At 45.3% G+C, this 19614-nt stretch overlaps 1 protein-coding gene across 1 annotated transcript in view; it reads right to left on the bottom strand.

Moving 5' to 3' along the window:
* Positions 1–15135, bottom strand: part of zmat4a (zinc finger, matrin-type 4a) — a 104147-nt gene extending 89012 nt beyond the window's left edge. Inside the window, exon 1 of the mRNA XM_069701537.1 lies at positions 14969–15135. Within this exon, the coding sequence (XP_069557638.1) occupies positions 14969–15055 (87 nt within the window). The 5' untranslated portion in view covers positions 15056–15135. The remainder of the gene's footprint in view (positions 1–14968) is intronic.
* Between the last annotated feature and the right edge of the window lie 4479 nt (positions 15136–19614).

Below are 19614 nucleotides of genomic sequence, written 5' to 3'. Positions count from 1 at the left end.
CTACACAATTTAATCATCAATAACTGATCAGGGCAGCTGTTGTCGACATCGTTACAGCCAAGAGTTTCTCAGCACTGCACCGTGAGCTCATTACAGAAGTCATATTGGCACTTCGTTGAAGGAGAAACGCGGGACGGAGAAGTCATAGAGGAACCGACGCATTGTGCCTCGCATCGTCAATCAAATTAGCGGGGAAGCCGGCTCGTCTGTCCCACCTAGTCGACACTGTTTACCATCTGTCTTTTGACTGCGACGAGCCGCCAGGCAAATCAGCGGAGGCGAGCTGCACGGTTGCTGGAAGCCCCGAGGCCGAGGGAAGGAAACAGGAAAAAAAAAGAAAAAAAAAAAAAAGGCTGATGAAACAGTGGGAAGAGAAGGGAAGGGAAGGGAAGGGAAGGGAGCGCAGGGATGAAAGGGAGGTCACAGCGGCGGGCGGCCCAGCAGATGTTGCAGCGATAAAAGGTCAGTTGTAATTCGTTAGGGAGAGCGTTAAGCTGGGAGGGCTGGACGAATGCCCGAGCAGAAGAGACCTCCCTACTGGCTGGTCCGGTAGGTGGCTGAGGACAGCCCAGATAATGAATTCTGATCACCAGCTCTACACTGCTGTAGCGACACAAGAATTCTGAGAGTCTGACACCAATACTTGATTCTATTTGCCAATCGATTATGAAGTAAAGATTATGACTCAAATTTAACGTCAAGAAGGCGTCGCGTACAAACTGACACTCCGCTGATGACCGATGGTGCGCGGTGAGCCTTTGTGCAGGACATTCGGGACATGTCACTGGACACTTGGACTGTGCCCGGACGAAAAGAAAGGGGTCGTTCCGAATCGAACGGCAGCGCTACAGATCACTGGATTCTGTACAAACCAAGATCAAGTCCAAAACCAAAATCTCAGTTGTGTTCTTTACAGATTTAGAGTAACCAGACTGTGTGAAGGGTTCACAGATCTCCAATTGACACAATGCACAATGTGTTTGGAATTATATGCTAGCGTCAGCACATGAGTGAGGCCAACGGGAATGCCATTACTTTCGCATGTAGTTGGTCGTGCATGTTTGACAAAGGTAGATTTTGACCAGATGCTGCTGTGAGACGAGAAGTCGGGGAAAGTTAAAAATTTCTGTGCTAAATTTCGTAGCTAGTAGTTGTTGAGTATTTGTCCCTATTAATCAAACATGTCAACATGTCATGGGATCACAAAAATCCTTAGAATGTAACATAAGGGAACCGTGAATATCTGTACCAAATTTTGCGCCAATCTATTGAGCAGATTTTGAGGTACTTGGAAAAGTGAAAAATTTGAACCATTTGTGGCAACAGATGAAAAGTCTGAAGATCGCAAACATCATACGGGTACTACAAATATCTGCACCAAATTTGATGACGGCCTCTTCCGTAGATCTCGATTTGTTCCACAGAAATCTAACAATGTAAACCTGCCGGTGGTGCTAGAAAGTCTATAAAATTTCCAAAGTCTTTGGGATTCCTCCTCTGGGGAGCAAATTTTCTTTAATGGAATACATCCATAAGAGCTTGAGTTACACCGACATGCTCGTAGCACTAGTTTAAAAAGTCAAAGGATTAAACTACTCATGAGCCAAGTTTCCATTCAAATGCACAGCACATTTTAGCCTAATTTTAAAGAGACCAAAAATGAATGCACGTTTCTATCCGCTATTCATTGAGATAAGCAACGGATGGCACATTTTTGATCATTGCATTTGTACACAAATTGAAAATCGAAATAAAACAAAGTAGAAACAAATTTGACTCAATATTGAGTTGATTTTTGAGATGGTTTGTTGAGATTTCGATACTTAACGGTGGTATTTCTATTTACCAAAATGAAAAGGCACAAAAAAAATTGGTGGATGAAAATGCGCCCGTAACGGGCATGAATGTATATAAAATGGCAATCAATCTTAATATTTGTTGAGCTGTTTCAGTCCCAAAGTAAGATCCGATCTGTTAACGACACCGCCCCTTCCGCCGGGCCTCGTTCTGCCGGAAAAAAACCCACCGAACCCTCATCCCAGATGTCGCAATCATCTCCTATAACCGGAGCGACGCGATTACCCAACGTGTTGTCTCATCCTCGGCTAATTCAATTTAGGATGCTCCTCTTATTCACTCGGGGTGATTCGGCACTTCCCACACACAGACCTCAGACTCCTCCTGCGAGAGGGCTGTCGCGGCAGACTGTTCCCCTCCATCCTTAAACTGTTGAGAGAGCTGCAGAGTGCTTCAAACAAAAGAGAGAAGAGGCATTTAAAAAAAAAAAAAAAAGCTACAACTGAAACTGGGCTCTGACACTTTTATCAACAGCGTGTTTCCAATGGTTCTTGTAGTTGCACTCAAGTGCAAGATTGGCCCACATTGGTACCAAAACAAGGACACCAGGTGAGTCACAAAAAAACCCAACAACACAGAGCTCCAAGTTTCTCGAGTGCACATTTCATTCGCATCATTATCACGTTATTTTACATCGGGGTAGGAAGCACCGACTGACCGCTGACTGAAGACGTGCTTTGGGTGCTTATAGGCCGCTTGTCCACCGGTGGTTCCAGCTCCACTGTACTCCGCATCGGGCACTTTTCTGGATTTCGTTTTGAAACCGCCGTGACATCATTTTAAAAATCACTCCGGGAGAACGTTCCACGGACAAAAATCGCTAACAAACTCGAGTGCGAGCTCCGTGTCTTGCCTCAGCACGACACCTCGGGGGGAGGACGAGCTTCGCTCCCACGTCCTCGTTTTCACACGAAATCAGAGGGGGAACCGAGTTCGACACGAAGACCGATTTCGTCAAACACTCGCTGGGTGCAAAAACTCCAGAGTGGCGGCACGGGACACCAACTTCTGCCGCGTTTTCGCGTCGCTTTTTAATATCGGCCGTTACCGTCAGTGGAGGTCTCGTACCGTTGGATACGACAAATTAAAAGAGAGATGCGTTCCAAACAGCTTCACAATGAGGATCCTGTATTTTGAGTGTCCTACATTACGCTCTGTAGTGTTTTGTGATACCTCTTTGGCCATTTGTGTAGGAAATCTAAAATTTCAACATTTCTAACAGCTCGTACTGGCATCAGTTTTACATCACACCCAAATGCCAGTCCCTGTAACACTGCAAAGACCAAAATAAAAATCTAAATGGGCCATTTCACAGTGTGAGTGATTTTAATGCGGCCCCCGAGCACATATGGGGGATGATGTTTCACTCCCAACTACAGTAACGATTACAGTCGCAATAACCTTCCGGTTTTTCGGCAAAATCCCAGAGGGACGTACTTGTATTTATACACAGATTGAAAATGTAAATAAAAACAGGTGATTGGAAACAAATCTATTGGAAATTAGGGAACGTCAGTAGCAAGTCTTCATAGGAAATCCATCGACAACCTCTGGACGCACCATCAAGCTGCTATGAGCTCTAATGAAAAGTCAGATCAAAACAAATCATTAGCTAGATTTGCCTTCAAATATTCCACACATGGACTGAATTTTGAGTTCCATTAACTGCTGAATATTATGCAAATATTCAAAGATGGTTTGTTGAGATTTAGACACTCAATGGTGGTATTTTTTTATTTTTTTTTAACAAAACGAAAAGGCGCATAGAGACGTGCTTTTATTTGGGAGAGGATTTTTTTTTTTTAAGAGCTGCTTCTCTTTACTTTTTGTTCCGATCAAATTTCACTTCTGCATGAAATTACAAGTTAAAAGAAGGTTTTTGCTCAGAGAGAAACATGTTGACACCAACATTTAGCCAATTTAGGAACCAATATTACAACAGAAAAATAATACAGCAAAGACTTACAGGAGATTTAGTGCCATAAAAGGTTTGGCAAATTAGCTGTTAGCCGTTTCCATTTGCAATTTCCCCAAATAAAAATACAACTATCACTGGATAACATTTATACTGAAGATGATGATTCTTTCTCTGTGATTTCTAAGTGGACTAATGGACGTTTATTTCTGACGTTCATGTCACACTGAAGGATGTTAATGGCTGTCTAATTTGAGACAGGGTAAAATTTTTAGCTCAAATATGTCACAGTATCTCAGCCAAAAGCAATTTCAGCCACTGTCCTGCTGAATATCGACATCTACGACCACATCATTTAATTACTTGACGGTCGTGCAGAACCGTGATTTTTAATTACAAGAGAGAGACAGTGAATATTTGTTCCCCGCTCTCCACCTGCAATGTTAATCCCATCCGAATGGGTTCTCTCCACAGTAAACAGCCCGATGGGACAGCACACATTCAAAATCCAGGTAGTACTCCACTGATCCCAGTCATCCTAAAGCACTCCTTGCAGCCAGCTTTGGTCATTACTGAATTTCGGAGATAGAGGACGTTGTATTATTCATGATAAAGAGGCTTTAATTTAAGCAGTATTAAAACAAGTTTATAAATTATACAGCAGCTTAGATAGAGTCTTTGCTTTGCAAGTCCTGAGAGCCAATGACTGTCTGTTGGGTATTTTTTTTAATTTTTTTAAAAGCGACCAGATTCACGCGCTGTTAAAAAATGTTATGTTAATTCAATAATTGTTATAAGCAAGCTCGCGAAGATAAAATGCTCAAATGTTCCATTGTTTAAATCTCTAAAAAATAAAGAGACATTATAATGAAACATCAATAATTTGCTTTGCGGAATAGAAAATCATTTGGGGGAAAATGTTTCTCGTCTACACTTTTCTTACAGGCTAGGTGGATGAATTAGTGTTCACTAGACAGTCTTTTAACGGCAGGAAACCACGTGACAGAGAGCCTTAACCTTAAAAATGAATAAATAAATAATCGAGATCAGCAACTTTGTTGGGATTTAAAATAAACTGTCGCGAGCAATTTCAACCGTCCGGCCAAAAGAAACATTGAGTGATGCGGTTTGAAAAACAAAATTCAAAATACGGCAACAACAATTTTACGCTTGGCTGCCGTAGAAAAGTTAGCGTCTCAATAAAAACCATTTAGCGTGCGACGGGCGCGCCCTTCTTCTTCTGCAATAACTTCATGGGATCCTACGGGAGAGTTAGCGCCACCTGCTGTTTGTCTCAATGCGACAACTGCAGATATTAATGGAAAGTGGATGGAAACAGACATTCATTTGCATTTTCAGATTTGCCCAAAGTTCAATTGAAATTTGTACTAGATTCGGATGTAAAGGTAGATGTTGATCAAATATTTACCTTTAAGAAAATGTACTTTTGTTGTTGTCAACTCTGGTTGATTTACAGTCATGTTTCTAGCAACCAAGAATGATCCTTCCAAGGCCGCGTCTGACTGCTGTGATTCAATCAACAACACAGAAATGTCATTCCTGATCTAAAACACACAGCAGCCCGCAAAAACATCTAAACTGTCCATTGAAATGTGATATTTTTGCTACTTTAGACATTTGAATTCGAGATCAAAACATGACAAAGAGACGCTCGTAGAGGCTGCCTTGATCTATTTATATTCACATGCGTTTTTGTCATTTTACACCAAAGCCATTTGAATGTTGAGTCCCCTATTTTCAGATGTGAAAGTAAGTTAACGGAAGATTGTCAAAGGAAATAAAAGTGACAGTCAAAGATTTGGTCGTCCGGCCCTTTGATGCGACGACGGCATCGAGTCTTCTATCCACTGACGGGACTAAATGTTTCGCCTTCGTGTTTTCTTAACAGGGCTTTCCGTCTTTAGTCGGCTTTTCAGGAGCCAAAATAATCCGCGAGGTTTAAATCTGGTGACGGACACGACCGGTCCGAGACCTTCGAGTCACCGATAAAAGCTTCGGTAGAGCGTTTGGGCTCATTTTCTCGTTGCAGAGTGACGATCCAACAACCGGTACCGAACTCTACTGCCGGGGATCCAGCGTGAAATAACAGTAAACTTAAAAACAAAACAACAAAAAGGAAAGAAAAAATGGGACTGCTGAGCTTGAAAAATCTCCGACAGATGTTATCAGAAGTGACTCCCAGCGTGGTTTACTGGAACAACTTCCAGTTTTTCTTTAAATACTGATCGTTTATATTTCAACGATTTGGAATCTTCAAAGTTATTTTTTTCGGGAAAAAGAGAATATTTTGATGATAAAATCCAAAAATGATGAAAAATAAGAAAAAAAAACTTTGTACCGTTGTTTGTTTTTTCAACCATCACTATTATACTAGTATTTCTTATCTGTTGGTGTAGGTTGTTGTTTTTTTTACAGTGTAATATGACTGTAAACCAGCAGTAAAAAACATCCTGGTGAATTCTAGCACTCAAAATATCAACAAACACACACATGGATCAAATGTGGAGCTTCATTTATGAAGCAAATTTTAAGTCAATATTAACTGCTCTGACATTTAGTACTCAATCTGGCAATTCAGATTGGATTTACTCAGACAGACCAGTGCTAATTAAAATGATTCTTAAAATTTAAAAAAAAATGCCTTTAGAGAAAAATAATAACCCGTTTGAAAAATATTGAACCAAATTACTGCAGTTGATGGTCCCTCGAAGAAAGTAACCTTCGCAAAGTGCAGAACCTTGTTTAATGGAGAATGATGACTATACACGGATGACGGCGGTAACTCATAAATTAGAAGTTGGTCATTTACTCCATATGCGGTATTACGAGCAGTAAAAAAGCAATTAATCACGGCCGCTCGGCACATTATGAGTATCAGCTTGAGAGAGAAGCCGCGGCTTTGAGCTGCTGTCACTAAGAACTGCTGAAGCGCTCGACGGCAGTTAAAAGTCATAAGGAGGTCCTCCGTCTGCACATTTCTACCGACACAAAAAAAACAGCCAAAAAAAACTTTGACAATGACGAGCTCCGGGAAGCGCGGGTTATAGTTTTAGGATTTTAAATAAAACATGGCCAGTAGTACACACAGTACGTACCGTACTCCTGCCTCGGGACCACGAACCCACTCTACAGACAAGACTGACTCGCGGCTAACATCCAACCTCAACCCGGAACAATTATTAAACAGTCGACCGAAATGATCCGATTGGAAACCCCACGGTACTACGTCCCGCCCACGGATAGCCGCGGGCCTGTCAATCAAAGAGACACGCCCACCGAAAAAAAACCCCAGCTTTTTGAAGCTTATTTTTTTAATTAATGACGGGATCATTTTAAGATGAACAGCCAGAAAACTAATAAGAAGGAGAGACTTTAGCTAACGGCGCCGTAATAACCTGTGGAGACATTTTATTGACTTTGAATTTTATGAGGGAAATTGAATGGGAGTCTATGGAGACGGAGGCACTTTTGGAGCCGACCTCCAGTGGCACTCGGTGGTATCGCAGCTTAGGACACTTCCGCGTGGGCCTCGTTATTTCAGATCCGGGAGCGCCGTCCACTTTTATACAGTCTGTGGTTGCAACAAGCGGTAAGCACCTGATCACGTGTGGGAAAGACGTGGCTTCCCCCCCCCCCGTGAGGGAATGAACATTTCTTTTTCCTCAACTGCCCTTCGGCTACTACTGTGATAACAGGATAAAAAAAAAAAAACACAATTAAATTGTTAATCGGAATTATTTGTACGACTGATAATCGTCAACTTAAATTTGATCTCGACGTGGCGTCCTAAATCCAACCTCCGCCTGTCTCCGCTCCAGTAAACTAAAAACCTCCACAGACGTTGCCTTCGGAAGACGATCCGGGCGGCGGCGCTTAAATCGCAGCGAGCGAAGAGCAGTCCTCTCCCCAACACATCGGGGGTCATCAGCTCAGCTTTCTAGCCGAGGACGATCATGCAGCAGAGCGGAAAAGACCAAATCAATAGGACACTCTCTTACAGATGTTCCCCCAATCAGGCCAGACGTGATTACAGCCTTTGGTCACATTTAGACAAATCGCATATTGCAGTAACACAGCCCTTTGACAATCTGGCCTTATTATCACGTACCCAGTGCGAGCCGTTGTTGTCGTACAGTATCTGCTGGCTCACTCCGTTGAAGTAAATCCCCCTGAAGAGACGCTGATAAAGTTGTCAAAGGAAGTATTTATTCTGGGTTTCACCGCAGAGCTTTTTACAGTTGTTGTAAGATGATCTACTTCGCTTTGCAAATCCCCCCCCCCCCCCCCCTCCCGAAAACCTGTTGCCGAAAGAAGCTTCTTATTTTTCGTTTTTTTGACTCGGATGCATATTTAAAAAAATTTTTTTTTAAAAAAGTCATCACCTTCTTTTTTTTTTCTTTTTTTTCAGACTGCTGATGCATAATTAAAAAGCATCCAAACACAATTTGAAATCTGTGCACCCAGTGATGATTAAGTCATCCACTACTTATTAACCCCCCCCCCACCACCACCTAGAATTTTTTTTTCCTCATTTTTGCCTTCCTCTTCACGAGCGAGACGGATGAGTTTTAAACGCCTCGCTCTGCAGAAAGGATCCATCGCTGATCGAGCACAACGGCCCGAATTGTACTTTAAAAATCGTATAAAAATAAAAAAGCGAACGGTGCTGTGGTTATCTCTGCCGACCTGTTGCTGACAGTGAATGATGATAAGGAATCAAGTGAGCTTGTCGGTCACCGGTTTCCCTTTCCGGGTGGGAGGGGGGTGGGGGCCAGATTTCTTTTTTCTTTTTCTTTTTTTTTACAGTAAAACTCAACATCGTAGACAAGAATCCCTCATCTGAAAAAAAGATGTCATCTAAAAGTCACAAAGCTGTAGCGCTCGAGAGATAAACACTCTCCCGTGCCGAGCGGAGAGGCTGAGATTGTGCGGAGAGCTCCTGGACCGTTGCCACAACATTATGCAGAGAACTGGCAGTAATTCTCCTTAATTATCAATCCACAGCGAATTTTCATCCCTCGCACAGCCAATGGCGCGCAGACGGAAGCGGTATCGCTCCAACAACAGAAGGACTTCTCGTAGCAAGGGTCCCTATCACCTGTGTGCACATTTAGACACGACATTTTATCTTAATCGCACAAGTGTTGAGTGGGCTCACTGCTGTTTTTACACTAAAGCAGCTGGTGGAACATCTTTAATTATTCCACCATACAAAATAAAAAAAAAAAAAAACAACTCTAAATGTAAGAGGTTGTTTTTTGTTTTTTGTTGGTTGTCAAGGAAGACAAATGTTTCCACTGGGACTAAATCACTTTTCATAACATTTATCAGTATTCGGTCGGCGATTGGTTATCGTTGAACAGGAGGGAAGACAAAACTCTACGTGACTGAAATTACGATATATTAGCTCGACATCCAAACGGAAAATTGACCGTTTCTGTGAACGTGAACTGTGAACTCGAAGGCTTACAGAAAGCTTGGAGTTCCGACGTCGTGAATACCACCAGAGGGCGCCGTTCGTACGGCGTCCCCTCCTGCTGGGACGCGGCAGCCGTCGACAGAAGCCTCGTTAAGCGTATAAGCAACACCTGAGCTGTGAATAATATTAATAACAGCGTCAGCGGCCTTCCGGGTGAACTCCCTTCAGTTTTACCTCCAAAAGAAAAGCAGTAGCTAAAACCCGGTAACCCGTCCGATCGTCTGGCTGCTGCCGTTTCTCGTCCCGCTGCACCAATTATCAGCAAATGTCGCCGCTTTCTCGGCAATTATTTTTGCAACTGTTATCAGAACTGAAAGCCACAATAACAAAACCAGATGCATTTTCCCTTAAGAAACCACCGGGATACTTGAGCGGCGCGACCACACGCGCTGCAGGGCATCTCATTAATCCTAAACCCAAATACGGTATTTACTTTTTTTTTTTTTTTTTTTTTTTTAATAAATAATAAAATGTAATCCATTCGAGCGAGCGTCATCATCCTCTTAATCAACATCGGTGTCATCACCGTCTAATCTTCCCCGGCGGGGCGTCGGCGGTAATCACCGCTCCAGCCACTCCCCGGATGTTGATTAGCCGCCACTTGATTGCAACAGACCTCATTTCTCAGCGTCGACGGGGGTCGCCGCGTTCAGCCTCGACCCAAAGTGCCGTCGGCGGTCGGCCCGCTCGGCGAGACGCCAGCAAATCTCGTAAAAGCTCCTAAAATCTCCACAACAGTCGACGGCGTGCAAACGTGCGACCATAACGTGGTGTTGGAAGAAAACGTCAGGAAAATCTGTGGGAAAAAAAATGTCATTGACATCCATTGAATTGTTGTGTTGCTTCGGTCTGGACCAAACCAACTGTCAGACCAATATTATATCACCCTAAAATACCGAACCCCGACCCTTGAGTTCATTTAGGGATCGATTTAAATACGTTCCATTTTGATATAAAAAAAAAAAAAAAAAGAAAAACGGCAAAATTTTAAAATCTCAAACAACAATCAGTTCGATATATCAAAAGTCTGTGACGAGAAAAAAAAAACCCTGCGAGGAACTTACGGTCGGAGCTTCCTGTATCTCGCCGACCCCGTCCCCGTCCCCTGTCCCCCGTCCCCCGTCCCCCCACGTCTCTGTCGTTTTCTGCCGCTTTGGCTTCGGGGATGACGGCGAGCCGAGCGTGTAATGCCGACGCCTCGGGGTCAAAACAATGAGCGAGTTACTTTTGTGTTTGCTTTGCTAAGTGGCCGATTCCCCGCGCAGCGTTGACCCGAGCGCCGGCCGCCGGCGGCCTGCCGAGTGAAAAACATTAGCGTCCGCGCGCCGGGCGGGCTGCCCTGTCGCTTCAGTAACATAATCAGCTTTGGTGTTCGGCCAGAGAGGACATTCAGGGCAAATGTTTGGCGACACTGGGCCGGCCTAACGAGATTAAATCTTTCCAGTGTGGGCAAAACATCAAAACTTTAAAACTTTAAAAAAAAACAAAGCGGCCCAAAAATAATATTACAGCACAAAAAAAAAAAAAAAAAAAAAAAAAGCTGTTGCACGACGCTGTAGATTTCACAGCTTACTATCTGCGGGGGTCGAAGTGTGCCGATCCATATATTGACCTGACGTTTAAAAAGGGCTCTTCTGGCGCCAAATCGGCCAATCAGGGGAGAGACGACGTCATGAATTCAGCCGGGGTTATCGTAAACTTTCGAACATCCCCGCTTTGGGAAAACGCACTTTTTTTTTTTGTCAGCTGGCGGCAGGTCGGGACGTCGCTCCGCTAAAAAGGGCCTTAAAACGGCAAAACTACACATCGTTGGGTCGGATGCGATTATCTCGCGAACGCGAGGCTTCACTTTCCATAAAGCCCTCGACAAGATGCATTTTTGTCAGAGCGGGGGATGATGTTGGGGTTTTTTTTTTTTGGACTCCTTGCGTCTCATTTAGAAACCACGGTGAGATCTGAGGACAGTTTGGACCCTTTTAAGTTTATTTGCCTTCCTGCAGCTTTAAAGATCTAAAGAGAAGAGATTCGTCACCTTCGATAAAGCACACATTTCCTTCTTCAGCCGTTTGCTTCGAAACAACTTCTGTGGGGGAAAAAAATCAAATAAAATGTGCTCGGCTCAGATTATCGGAGTGGCGTGTTTCTTTGGGTGCTATTTATATATATGTGTATATATATATATATATATATATATTTTTTAAAAAAACCTGAGACCCAATTCGGTTGACCTTCTATGAGAAAGATAAATAACGCCGACAGAAGCGGAAACGACCGCGACGAGAATAAAGAAGCATCAAAAGGAAAAAGCGGCGCAATTCTAACTTTACAAACGCAAACAATTATTGATGACAGGAAGCACGGAGAGCTTCAAAGTCTCTTATTTATAGGCATCGGAAATCACAGACAGCAGACGGGGGGGGGGGGAACGGGAGTTGTTGTTGTTTTATTTCAACCGAATTGAAGGTTTTCAGAAATAGAAATAGAGAAAAGGGCGACCGGAGGGTTCGAGCAGACGGCGGTGGGGGGCGGGGGGGGGGAAAGAAAAACAACAACTAAATAATCACTGGAATATTAAAGGAAAGGGTCGATGAAGGAGCTTCATCATCCGAGGCGGTTTGTTTCCTGCGTCGCAAGCCTTGAGAGAGAGGAAACGGAAAGCGACGGAGGCGAGAAGTAAAACTTTGGAAGCCGGTCGTTCCAAGTTTTTTTTTTCCCTCGCGAGGAGAAGGCGACGACATCGAACGACTTTTAAATGAGGCTTCGGAAGCGGCTCGGAAAGGCCGCCGGCTCGGGTGAAAATTGCACCGTTATTATTTTTCTCGTCGTGCCGCTGGAGGCTGCGGAATAAAAATAAATAAATAAATAAATAAAAGACATCATCCATATCTGGCATCTGAGGATGTGTTGATCCGGTGCTGCGGCGGGAAGAGGAAAAGCTTCCGACACCTGCCGTACTCATCAAACAAACTGTCGAGGGAAAACAAACAGCCTTTTTTTGTTGTTGTTTTTCTTGGTTTTCTTGGTTTTCTTCCCCATTAATCTGTTTGTGATGTCTCACATTCTGGAGTTCGGTTTTACAGGAGAGCAGAATACATTCGACGTTTCAACAAATTCCATTTCCGGGCGGGGATTTCTGACCTCGATGCAAAAAAAATGTGCTGCCGTGGCGAACTCGTTTAACCGCGATTACGTAATCTATCGATTAATCCCAGAGTACGCAAAAGTTACTCCGATACACGCTAATCCCCCCCCCCAAAAAAAAAAAAAAAAAAGAGAGAAAGCCCGGTGTTGAGTCTTTGTATTAAAAACAACAACAAAAATCAACTGCGGTGAATAAACAAACATTATTACAAGTAATCAGCAACTATTTTGACGATCGCTTCGTTGTTTCAGTCGTTTTTAGACAAAACCAATTAACTTGTTCATGTTCAAATTAATCACGAATTAAACCAATTGTTAGCTGCACCGCCAAATCCAAATCTGTTTGTGGAGTCGGTGTTGACGACCGACGGATCATTTTCGCTTTCGGATCGGGTACAACACGCGATCGAGGGCAGCGGCTACGCTGAGCAGATAATTATCGGTTGTCGTGTTGCGAACAACCGAAAAGGCGCATGTTTGTTTGTTGTTGTTCTCCAATACGTCTCACGGGATCGTTCCTTGGCGAGCGTCCCGTGGAGACGACGGACCCTGAACCGTGTTGTGCGTTTAAGTTACGACTTCCTTAAAAGTTGCGACCTTCGTCGTCATGGCGACGTCAAACGCGATTTTTAACGGAAACAGGAAGCAGAGAGCGATCGCCTGCGCCAAAGTCCGACGTTATCTTAAACCATCTCCTCCTTGTGAGGAAAAAAAAAAAAAAGTGCTCCGTATCGACGTCAACAAATGTCGTTATTCAGACGGCCACTAGAGGTCGCTTAACTTTAAGCGTAGCTGCGAAACGTGACAAACTTCTTGAACGAAAGAGCGTCGAGGTGGTTTTATCGGAGTTTTTTTTTTTTTATTATTATTTACGTACCAAACGATTAACTAATTAATTAAGAAAACAATCGGCAGATGAATCGATAGCCAACATACTTCAAAATTAGTTTTAAGTGCAGATACTTCTTCTAAAAACACATTGAAGCTGCGCAGGTGAAAAAAAAAAAAAAAATACGAATATTAATGCTGCACATAATAAAAACACAAAAAAAGCCCCCTGAGAGACATCAAAGCAAAGATTGTAACAACTGGGCTCCAAATTTGCTGCTTTGTTTGTTTTTCCTGCGCGAGAGGGAAAAGATGACGGAGGTCCCAAACGGCAAAATATTAGAAAAACCTGAAAGAAATGATGCCAGAAAAGTCTTTTTTTTTCTGTTAATGATCAATTGATTAATTTATCTACATGATTTGATCGTTAAATTCCAAATTCCTTCAGTTTGCTTGTTGCAAGTGTCTCAAATGTGAAGTTTTGCAACTTTGCAGTATTGAGTATTTTTTTTTTTTTTTTTTTGCTTTTGTAACATTTTACAGGCAAATTCATCCAACTGGATAAGAAAAAAAAAAAAAAAAAAAAAGGATTTTTGAATCGTGCAAATAATCCGTACAGGCAGCAAACTTCACTGTCCTTCCTCCTCTGATGTGTTTCTACGTCAAAGCTTTAATTCCCCACATGCAGAGAAATAAAACAAGAATCAAGGGGGAAAAAAGCTCTGTGTTAACTTCCTCAGAGATTACGAAGGTGTGTTCATCACCCTCCGCTGCACCTCCGCCTTCTCATCCACCTTTAAATGTCCCCTTGAGCATCCTGCAGAGTGATGTGTGTATGTGGGGGGGGGGGGGCTGATGCTGACATTGATAGTTTGCTTAATATTCATCCCTGAATGTCAGAGGTATGGCTATAAAGGCAGCTAAATACATTTTTTTTTTTTAAAAGCCACAGGCTGCAGGATTACTTTTATTTTGAAAGTCTGACAAAAGATTTTTGGAGGTTCTTTTTTTGTTTTAGTTGATTTAACTGAACTGGACGCTGTTGTATTATTATCATTCAAAGTTAAACCCTCACACTAACACACTGAGACCGTTTCAGCTAATGCATGTCTTATTTACATCATCGGGGGGGACTTCCTGAAGGATCTCCCCCCCCACCCCCACCCCCCCCTCAGCCCCCCGCCGGGTGTCCCCTGACCCGTCCTCTCCTCGAGCGTGCAAGAGTCCCGCGCACGAAACGTGAGGTCAAAAAAAAACCTTCCACCAACCGGGGCTGCCCCGCTTACTTTCCCTTTTTATTTTTTTTTATATTTTTTATTATTATTTTTTTTAACTCCCATGTGTGCAGCTCAGCGCGCGGGCAGCAGCAGCAGCTGCAGCACGCGCTCCGCTCCTGCTCCTTCTCCGCTCCGCCGCTGCTCCTTCTCCGCTCCGTCTCCCGGCGGACGGCATGCAACAAGAATGTCGGTGAGGAAAGAAAATCAGCATGCAACACGACAACCATGCCCCCCCCCCCCCCCCCACCACCAACCCCCCCTGCAGTAAAGGCATCTCCATAAAGTCACACTCACTCCTCTCGGCACGCACGTCTCGTGTTATCACGAAGAAGAAGAAGAAGAAGAAGAAGAAGCAATACAATACAATACACATTTTTTTTTTTTTTTTTTTTTTTTTGTTAAACAGAGGAAGAAGACGGAGACTTGACACAATAAACCCGTTTTGTTTACCTGTAACTCCACGCTGTAGCCCTGGCAGAAGTGCGTCGGGAACACCTCCAGCTGATGTTGCACTTGGAGGGAAACTGTATAATCCATTAACCAGGGAGATGCTGCAAGGAGCGACGGGCTGAGCGGGAGACGCGTCTGCTTGCTCGGCGGCGGTACTCCACCGCGTAGTACGGGGTCCGCCGCTGCTCTCCGCCCCGCTGCGCTCCCATTGGCCGCGCGGCGCTCCTCTCCCGCGTCATGTTCGCTTTCAGGCAGGAAGTGGGGAGGAAAAAAACAAAACAAAAACAAAAACAATCCAAAACCCAAATCACCTGGTCTGACCATTCATACAGACAGCAGCCAGGACTCTGTGGAAAGAGGAATATTATTAGTGGTAATGTGATCATTATTTGTAGGCTCATGCATCGTCAGGCACCTACTTTTTATGCCCTTGGAAAATTCTGATTAAACCAAAAAAAAACAAAAAAAAAAGTTTATTTTCATATATTTTATAGTCTGTAGTCTTTCTATGGTGGTTTTTTTATATATATATATTTTATTCAAATTTGTAAACAACGATCTTCCGGTGTCGGCCGAGTTAACCGACAACTGATGGAAGAACTCAAAAGAGCCGAGTCAAGAGAGGATTTATTGTCATTTACGCCGAGGACAGCTGGTGCGGTCGGCGCGACAACGAGTTGCACGAGGATGCGCAGATCCACGCAAAATGCAAGACGATGCAGAATTACTAAAACGGGACAATAGGCGGCGCCGGACGATTTTGCACTTCTAGCGTGGATGTGACGGGATGGGTCCAAAACAGCAGACAGACAGTAGAAATGACCGACCAATAACACGTTATATTTACTTTGAAATGGATTTGCCACCCAGTGTCACTCCGAAGCGTGCAATGCATCGATCGGTCCACTAGAGGGTGTCGGTGTCTCGGTCGGTCTGGCCTCAGCGTGAAAAGCTGAGGACGAGGAAACCGTCACCTCCATCATCCGTCGGTTGCTTCCCTTCTTCTTCTTCTTCGCCAGTATTTTAAACGGTACCTGACAACCCGCCCCCCCCCCCCCACCCTGGCGGACACCTCCTTCCACGCGGGTCTTTGCTTCCCCGATGTGGGCCGAGGTCTTAAAAGGGCGGCGCGTCGCTGCGGGGCGAACGTTGATGTGCAAAACTTACAGGTCGGCGATGCAATTTGGATAAAAAATATCTCTCGCTTGCTGATTCTTTCCAACTAGGTCAGAATACCAGGTCAGAGCAGGATTGCATTCGGTGGGGGTGGGGGAGTGTGGGTGGGGTGGGTGGGTGGGTGGGGGGGGGGGGGGGCTACAGCAGGCAGAAGTCTTTCATGCGCCCTTGAAGCTCGATGCCCGCCGTCCAGATGGTCGGACCGGCGCGACAAGTTTGCAACAAGAAACGTGTCACGTCTCCTGGGAGGGGGATGGGGGGGGGGGGGTCGAGGGGGTGGGTGGAGGTCGAGGGGGTGGGAGGGGTTGAGCCGCGCCGCGTTTTTTTTTTCGAAATCTCCTCCGTTTAGTCCCGGAGAGTCTCGCGAGCATCCGGCGGTACAAGCAGCGGTATGCGGCCGGCGGACGAGCAAAGACACCTGCTGGATATAATTGATGTGCCAGCTGCTGCGGGAATCAAAAACCTCTGACCCCTTCCAGTTAGCCACCTCCACCCCCCACCTCCACCACCACCTCCACCCCTCCCGGAGGAAAGAAGCGCTTGTTTTTGCCGCACGTCGTCGTCGGAGCTTCCCGAAACGGAGAGGGGGGGGGGGGGGAATAAAATAACACGTCGGGGCCAGATGATCTATTTCGGTTCATTTGTAAATTCCTTTTGCGTCTCATTACTCCGCACCGTGTCGTGGAATATATTCATGATATGCATTATGGAGGAGTGGTTGTAGCTGAGCGCTGAATATTAATTCGAGCCCACTTTTTTTTACCCACACCCCCCCTCCCGCCCCACCTCCCTAAAATCCTCCCCCCAGATTCCCACCTTCCATTGTTTTCACAGGCGTATTTTGGATCGACGTACTTCCGGCGCGGGTTTATAATACGCTTTCGTCAGGCTGAAAACGAGAGCAGGGACAAAAAAAGAAGCACCACTACGAGGCGTGAGCGGCAAAAAAAACCAAAAACGTCATAAGATAGAGGCCGTTCCTGAAGGTTACGGATTCATGGGGTGAAATCCCTGCTGCCGGTGACGGAGCGCGGTCTCGCCGAGGCTCCCCCCCCGACGAGAGCAACCGGGATATCGCTTCGCCGCAGACGGCGGACTCCCACCCAAAAAAGTTCAAACAAGTGGTGCCTGGACGGAGGTTATATTATTCTGAACGCAGCAGGCGGGCCGCAATTAAGCTCTACCGAACCTGGCCCAGTTAGTAACGGTGGTGGGGGGCTTGGGGGGTGGGGGGGTGCACACACACACATTCCTGTCTGAGGCTGGCAGCCCGTTTCGGCTCCTGTTGTATTTCTTTTTTTTTTTTTTTTTTTCCCTCTCTAGTTCGAGCTGCCGCACACAAAAGAGCCACCATCAGTCAGTCTCAGCACCGGTAACCCGTAGCAACCGACCGACACCGTGGGCAACGGGACTTGACCGTGACCGCCACAACAACAACAAAACAAAAAAACCAACAAAAAAAAAGACCTTCCATTCAATACTCCTCGTAGTTCACCTTAAAAAAAAAAAAAAAAAAAAAAAAACATGTAACGGCTGCAAGCGGAGCACGAGTGGAAGGTGAAACGGCACCGAGGGAACCGTCGGTGGTTCCACGGTGGATGAAACCCTCGTTTTAAAAGAAGTTTTGGAAAAACGTAGTTCAGTAAGGCAAAAGCCGTAGACTGTATCTACGTAGCGTCGAGGTCGGGAAAGTTCGACTCCGCGGATGACAGTTTAACCGCGCGTGCCGATACGTCCCGTTTCTCGCCCGGACGTAACGCGGTTACGCCGAAATACCACGAGGCGGCGCGATCGGCTGCTCGACGCGAGCTCAGCGTTTCCTACGAACGTCGGCGCTTCCGGGACGACTCGAGGGGCTCGTCGCGCGAACAATCGCTTCAAAAAAAAAAAAACGAGACCCGCGGTTAAAAGGAACGGCTGTTAATTCAACCGCCCGACACGCGATCCGTCGCCGAAGCCCGGAAATAAACTACGATTAAAACACGGTCACGCCTTCGTAAACTCTCTGTGTGCGTGTGCGTGTGCGTGTGCGTGCGCTTCGGGAGGTTAAAAACCTGCCGTATCCGTGTAAGCTGGAAAATATGACACCATGCGGTTGCATCATCGCGTTCTGACTGCAGATATCGTTGCCAAAACCCCCACCGGCGTCAACAGCCCCAAATTATCCGCTGAGAATTAAACACCATTTTTTTTTTGTTACAGTCTGGATCTGGACACGCTCTCGCAAGCCGGGTCGGGAGGGGGACGGGACGGGGAGGGGGAGGGGGGGGGGGGACCTGATGTAACCATCTGCGCAGCAGCAGGAGCGTTTAAAAATGCCATTATCGAATGCCTTTCAACCTATTTATAGGTAATAACGTTAGGATTATGCAAAAGATTATGATCTAATAAAAAAAACAAAAAAACAAACACGGGAGTTGATTTTATTTGGTTTTTAATTGTAAAAAAAAAAAAGAAAAAAGAAGCTGAAATTAGCCCGCTATATTAACTCAACACACGCGGACGCGCGCGTAGGAACACACGCGTGCGTCCGCAAAAACAAAAGAAGAAAAAAAAAAAAAAGTGCAAAGAGGCCAGACGGAGGAGACGTGGCGCTCTGGGGACGGACATGACAGCGGTGGAGTTGACAGATCCTGACAGGTGAAATATGAGTTCCACTGATGCAGGAAGGGTCCTCTCTCTCTCACACACACACACACACACACACACACACACACACACACACACACACACACACACACACACACACACAAAGTCAATGCGTCTTCGTACCTCTTCCTTTACAACTTCCACCCCGACTCTCGTTCAAAGCTCTCGTACACTTCAGAGTCTCTCAGATGGATGTTTTTAGTTATTCTGGGTTTTTTTTGTTACCGTCCCGACACGCAGGAAACAAAGAAAAGGTCATCATTTTGTACTTGTCAGCATCACCTGAATTCAAATGGGGTGGGAGGCGGAGGCGGGGGGCGGTGGGGGAGTTATTTCTGTGCGACACCGGGGATGGAGAAACCGAACAGGCTCCAAAAAAGAAGCCTTTGGGCTGCGTAGACTCCCGTCCAACTTCTCTCACCGGCTCGCAAGTCGAGACGTTTTTTTTTTGTTGTTGTTGTTTTTTTCCTACGAGTCGTCTCGGTGTTTGTTAGCTAAAGTCGTTCCTTCTTATTCGTTTTCTGTCCTGAGAACAACCCCCGTCATTAATGAGAAAACTCGTCCAAATATGGTCACTTCCCGTTTTCCAAAAACCCGCTCCGAAACCGGCGAGAACGGCGGCCGGCCAGAATCCGAACTCGCCGCTTACCGAGATCGATCGGACCCTTCCTGACTCTCTCTCCTTCTTGTCCGTCGCTGCCGTTCTAAATAATGCAAGTCGTGAGATTTATATTCTGCACGAATCCCTGCTGGTGAACGGGCAGGTGTGGTAAACGGACATGAGAGGGAGCCGGTGGACGCTCTGGCGCTCCGTCGTTGGG

Source organism: Brachyistius frenatus, unplaced genomic scaffold, assembly GCF_029030835.1.
Source record: "Brachyistius frenatus isolate BFR_SWC_R1_liver_20210118 unplaced genomic scaffold, ASM2903083v1 Contig_37, whole genome shotgun sequence".
Lineage (NCBI taxonomy): Eukaryota > Metazoa > Chordata > Actinopteri > Embiotocidae > Brachyistius > Brachyistius frenatus.
The sequence above is the reverse complement of the archived record's forward strand: the minus strand, read 5'-3'. Positions and strand labels throughout refer to the sequence as shown.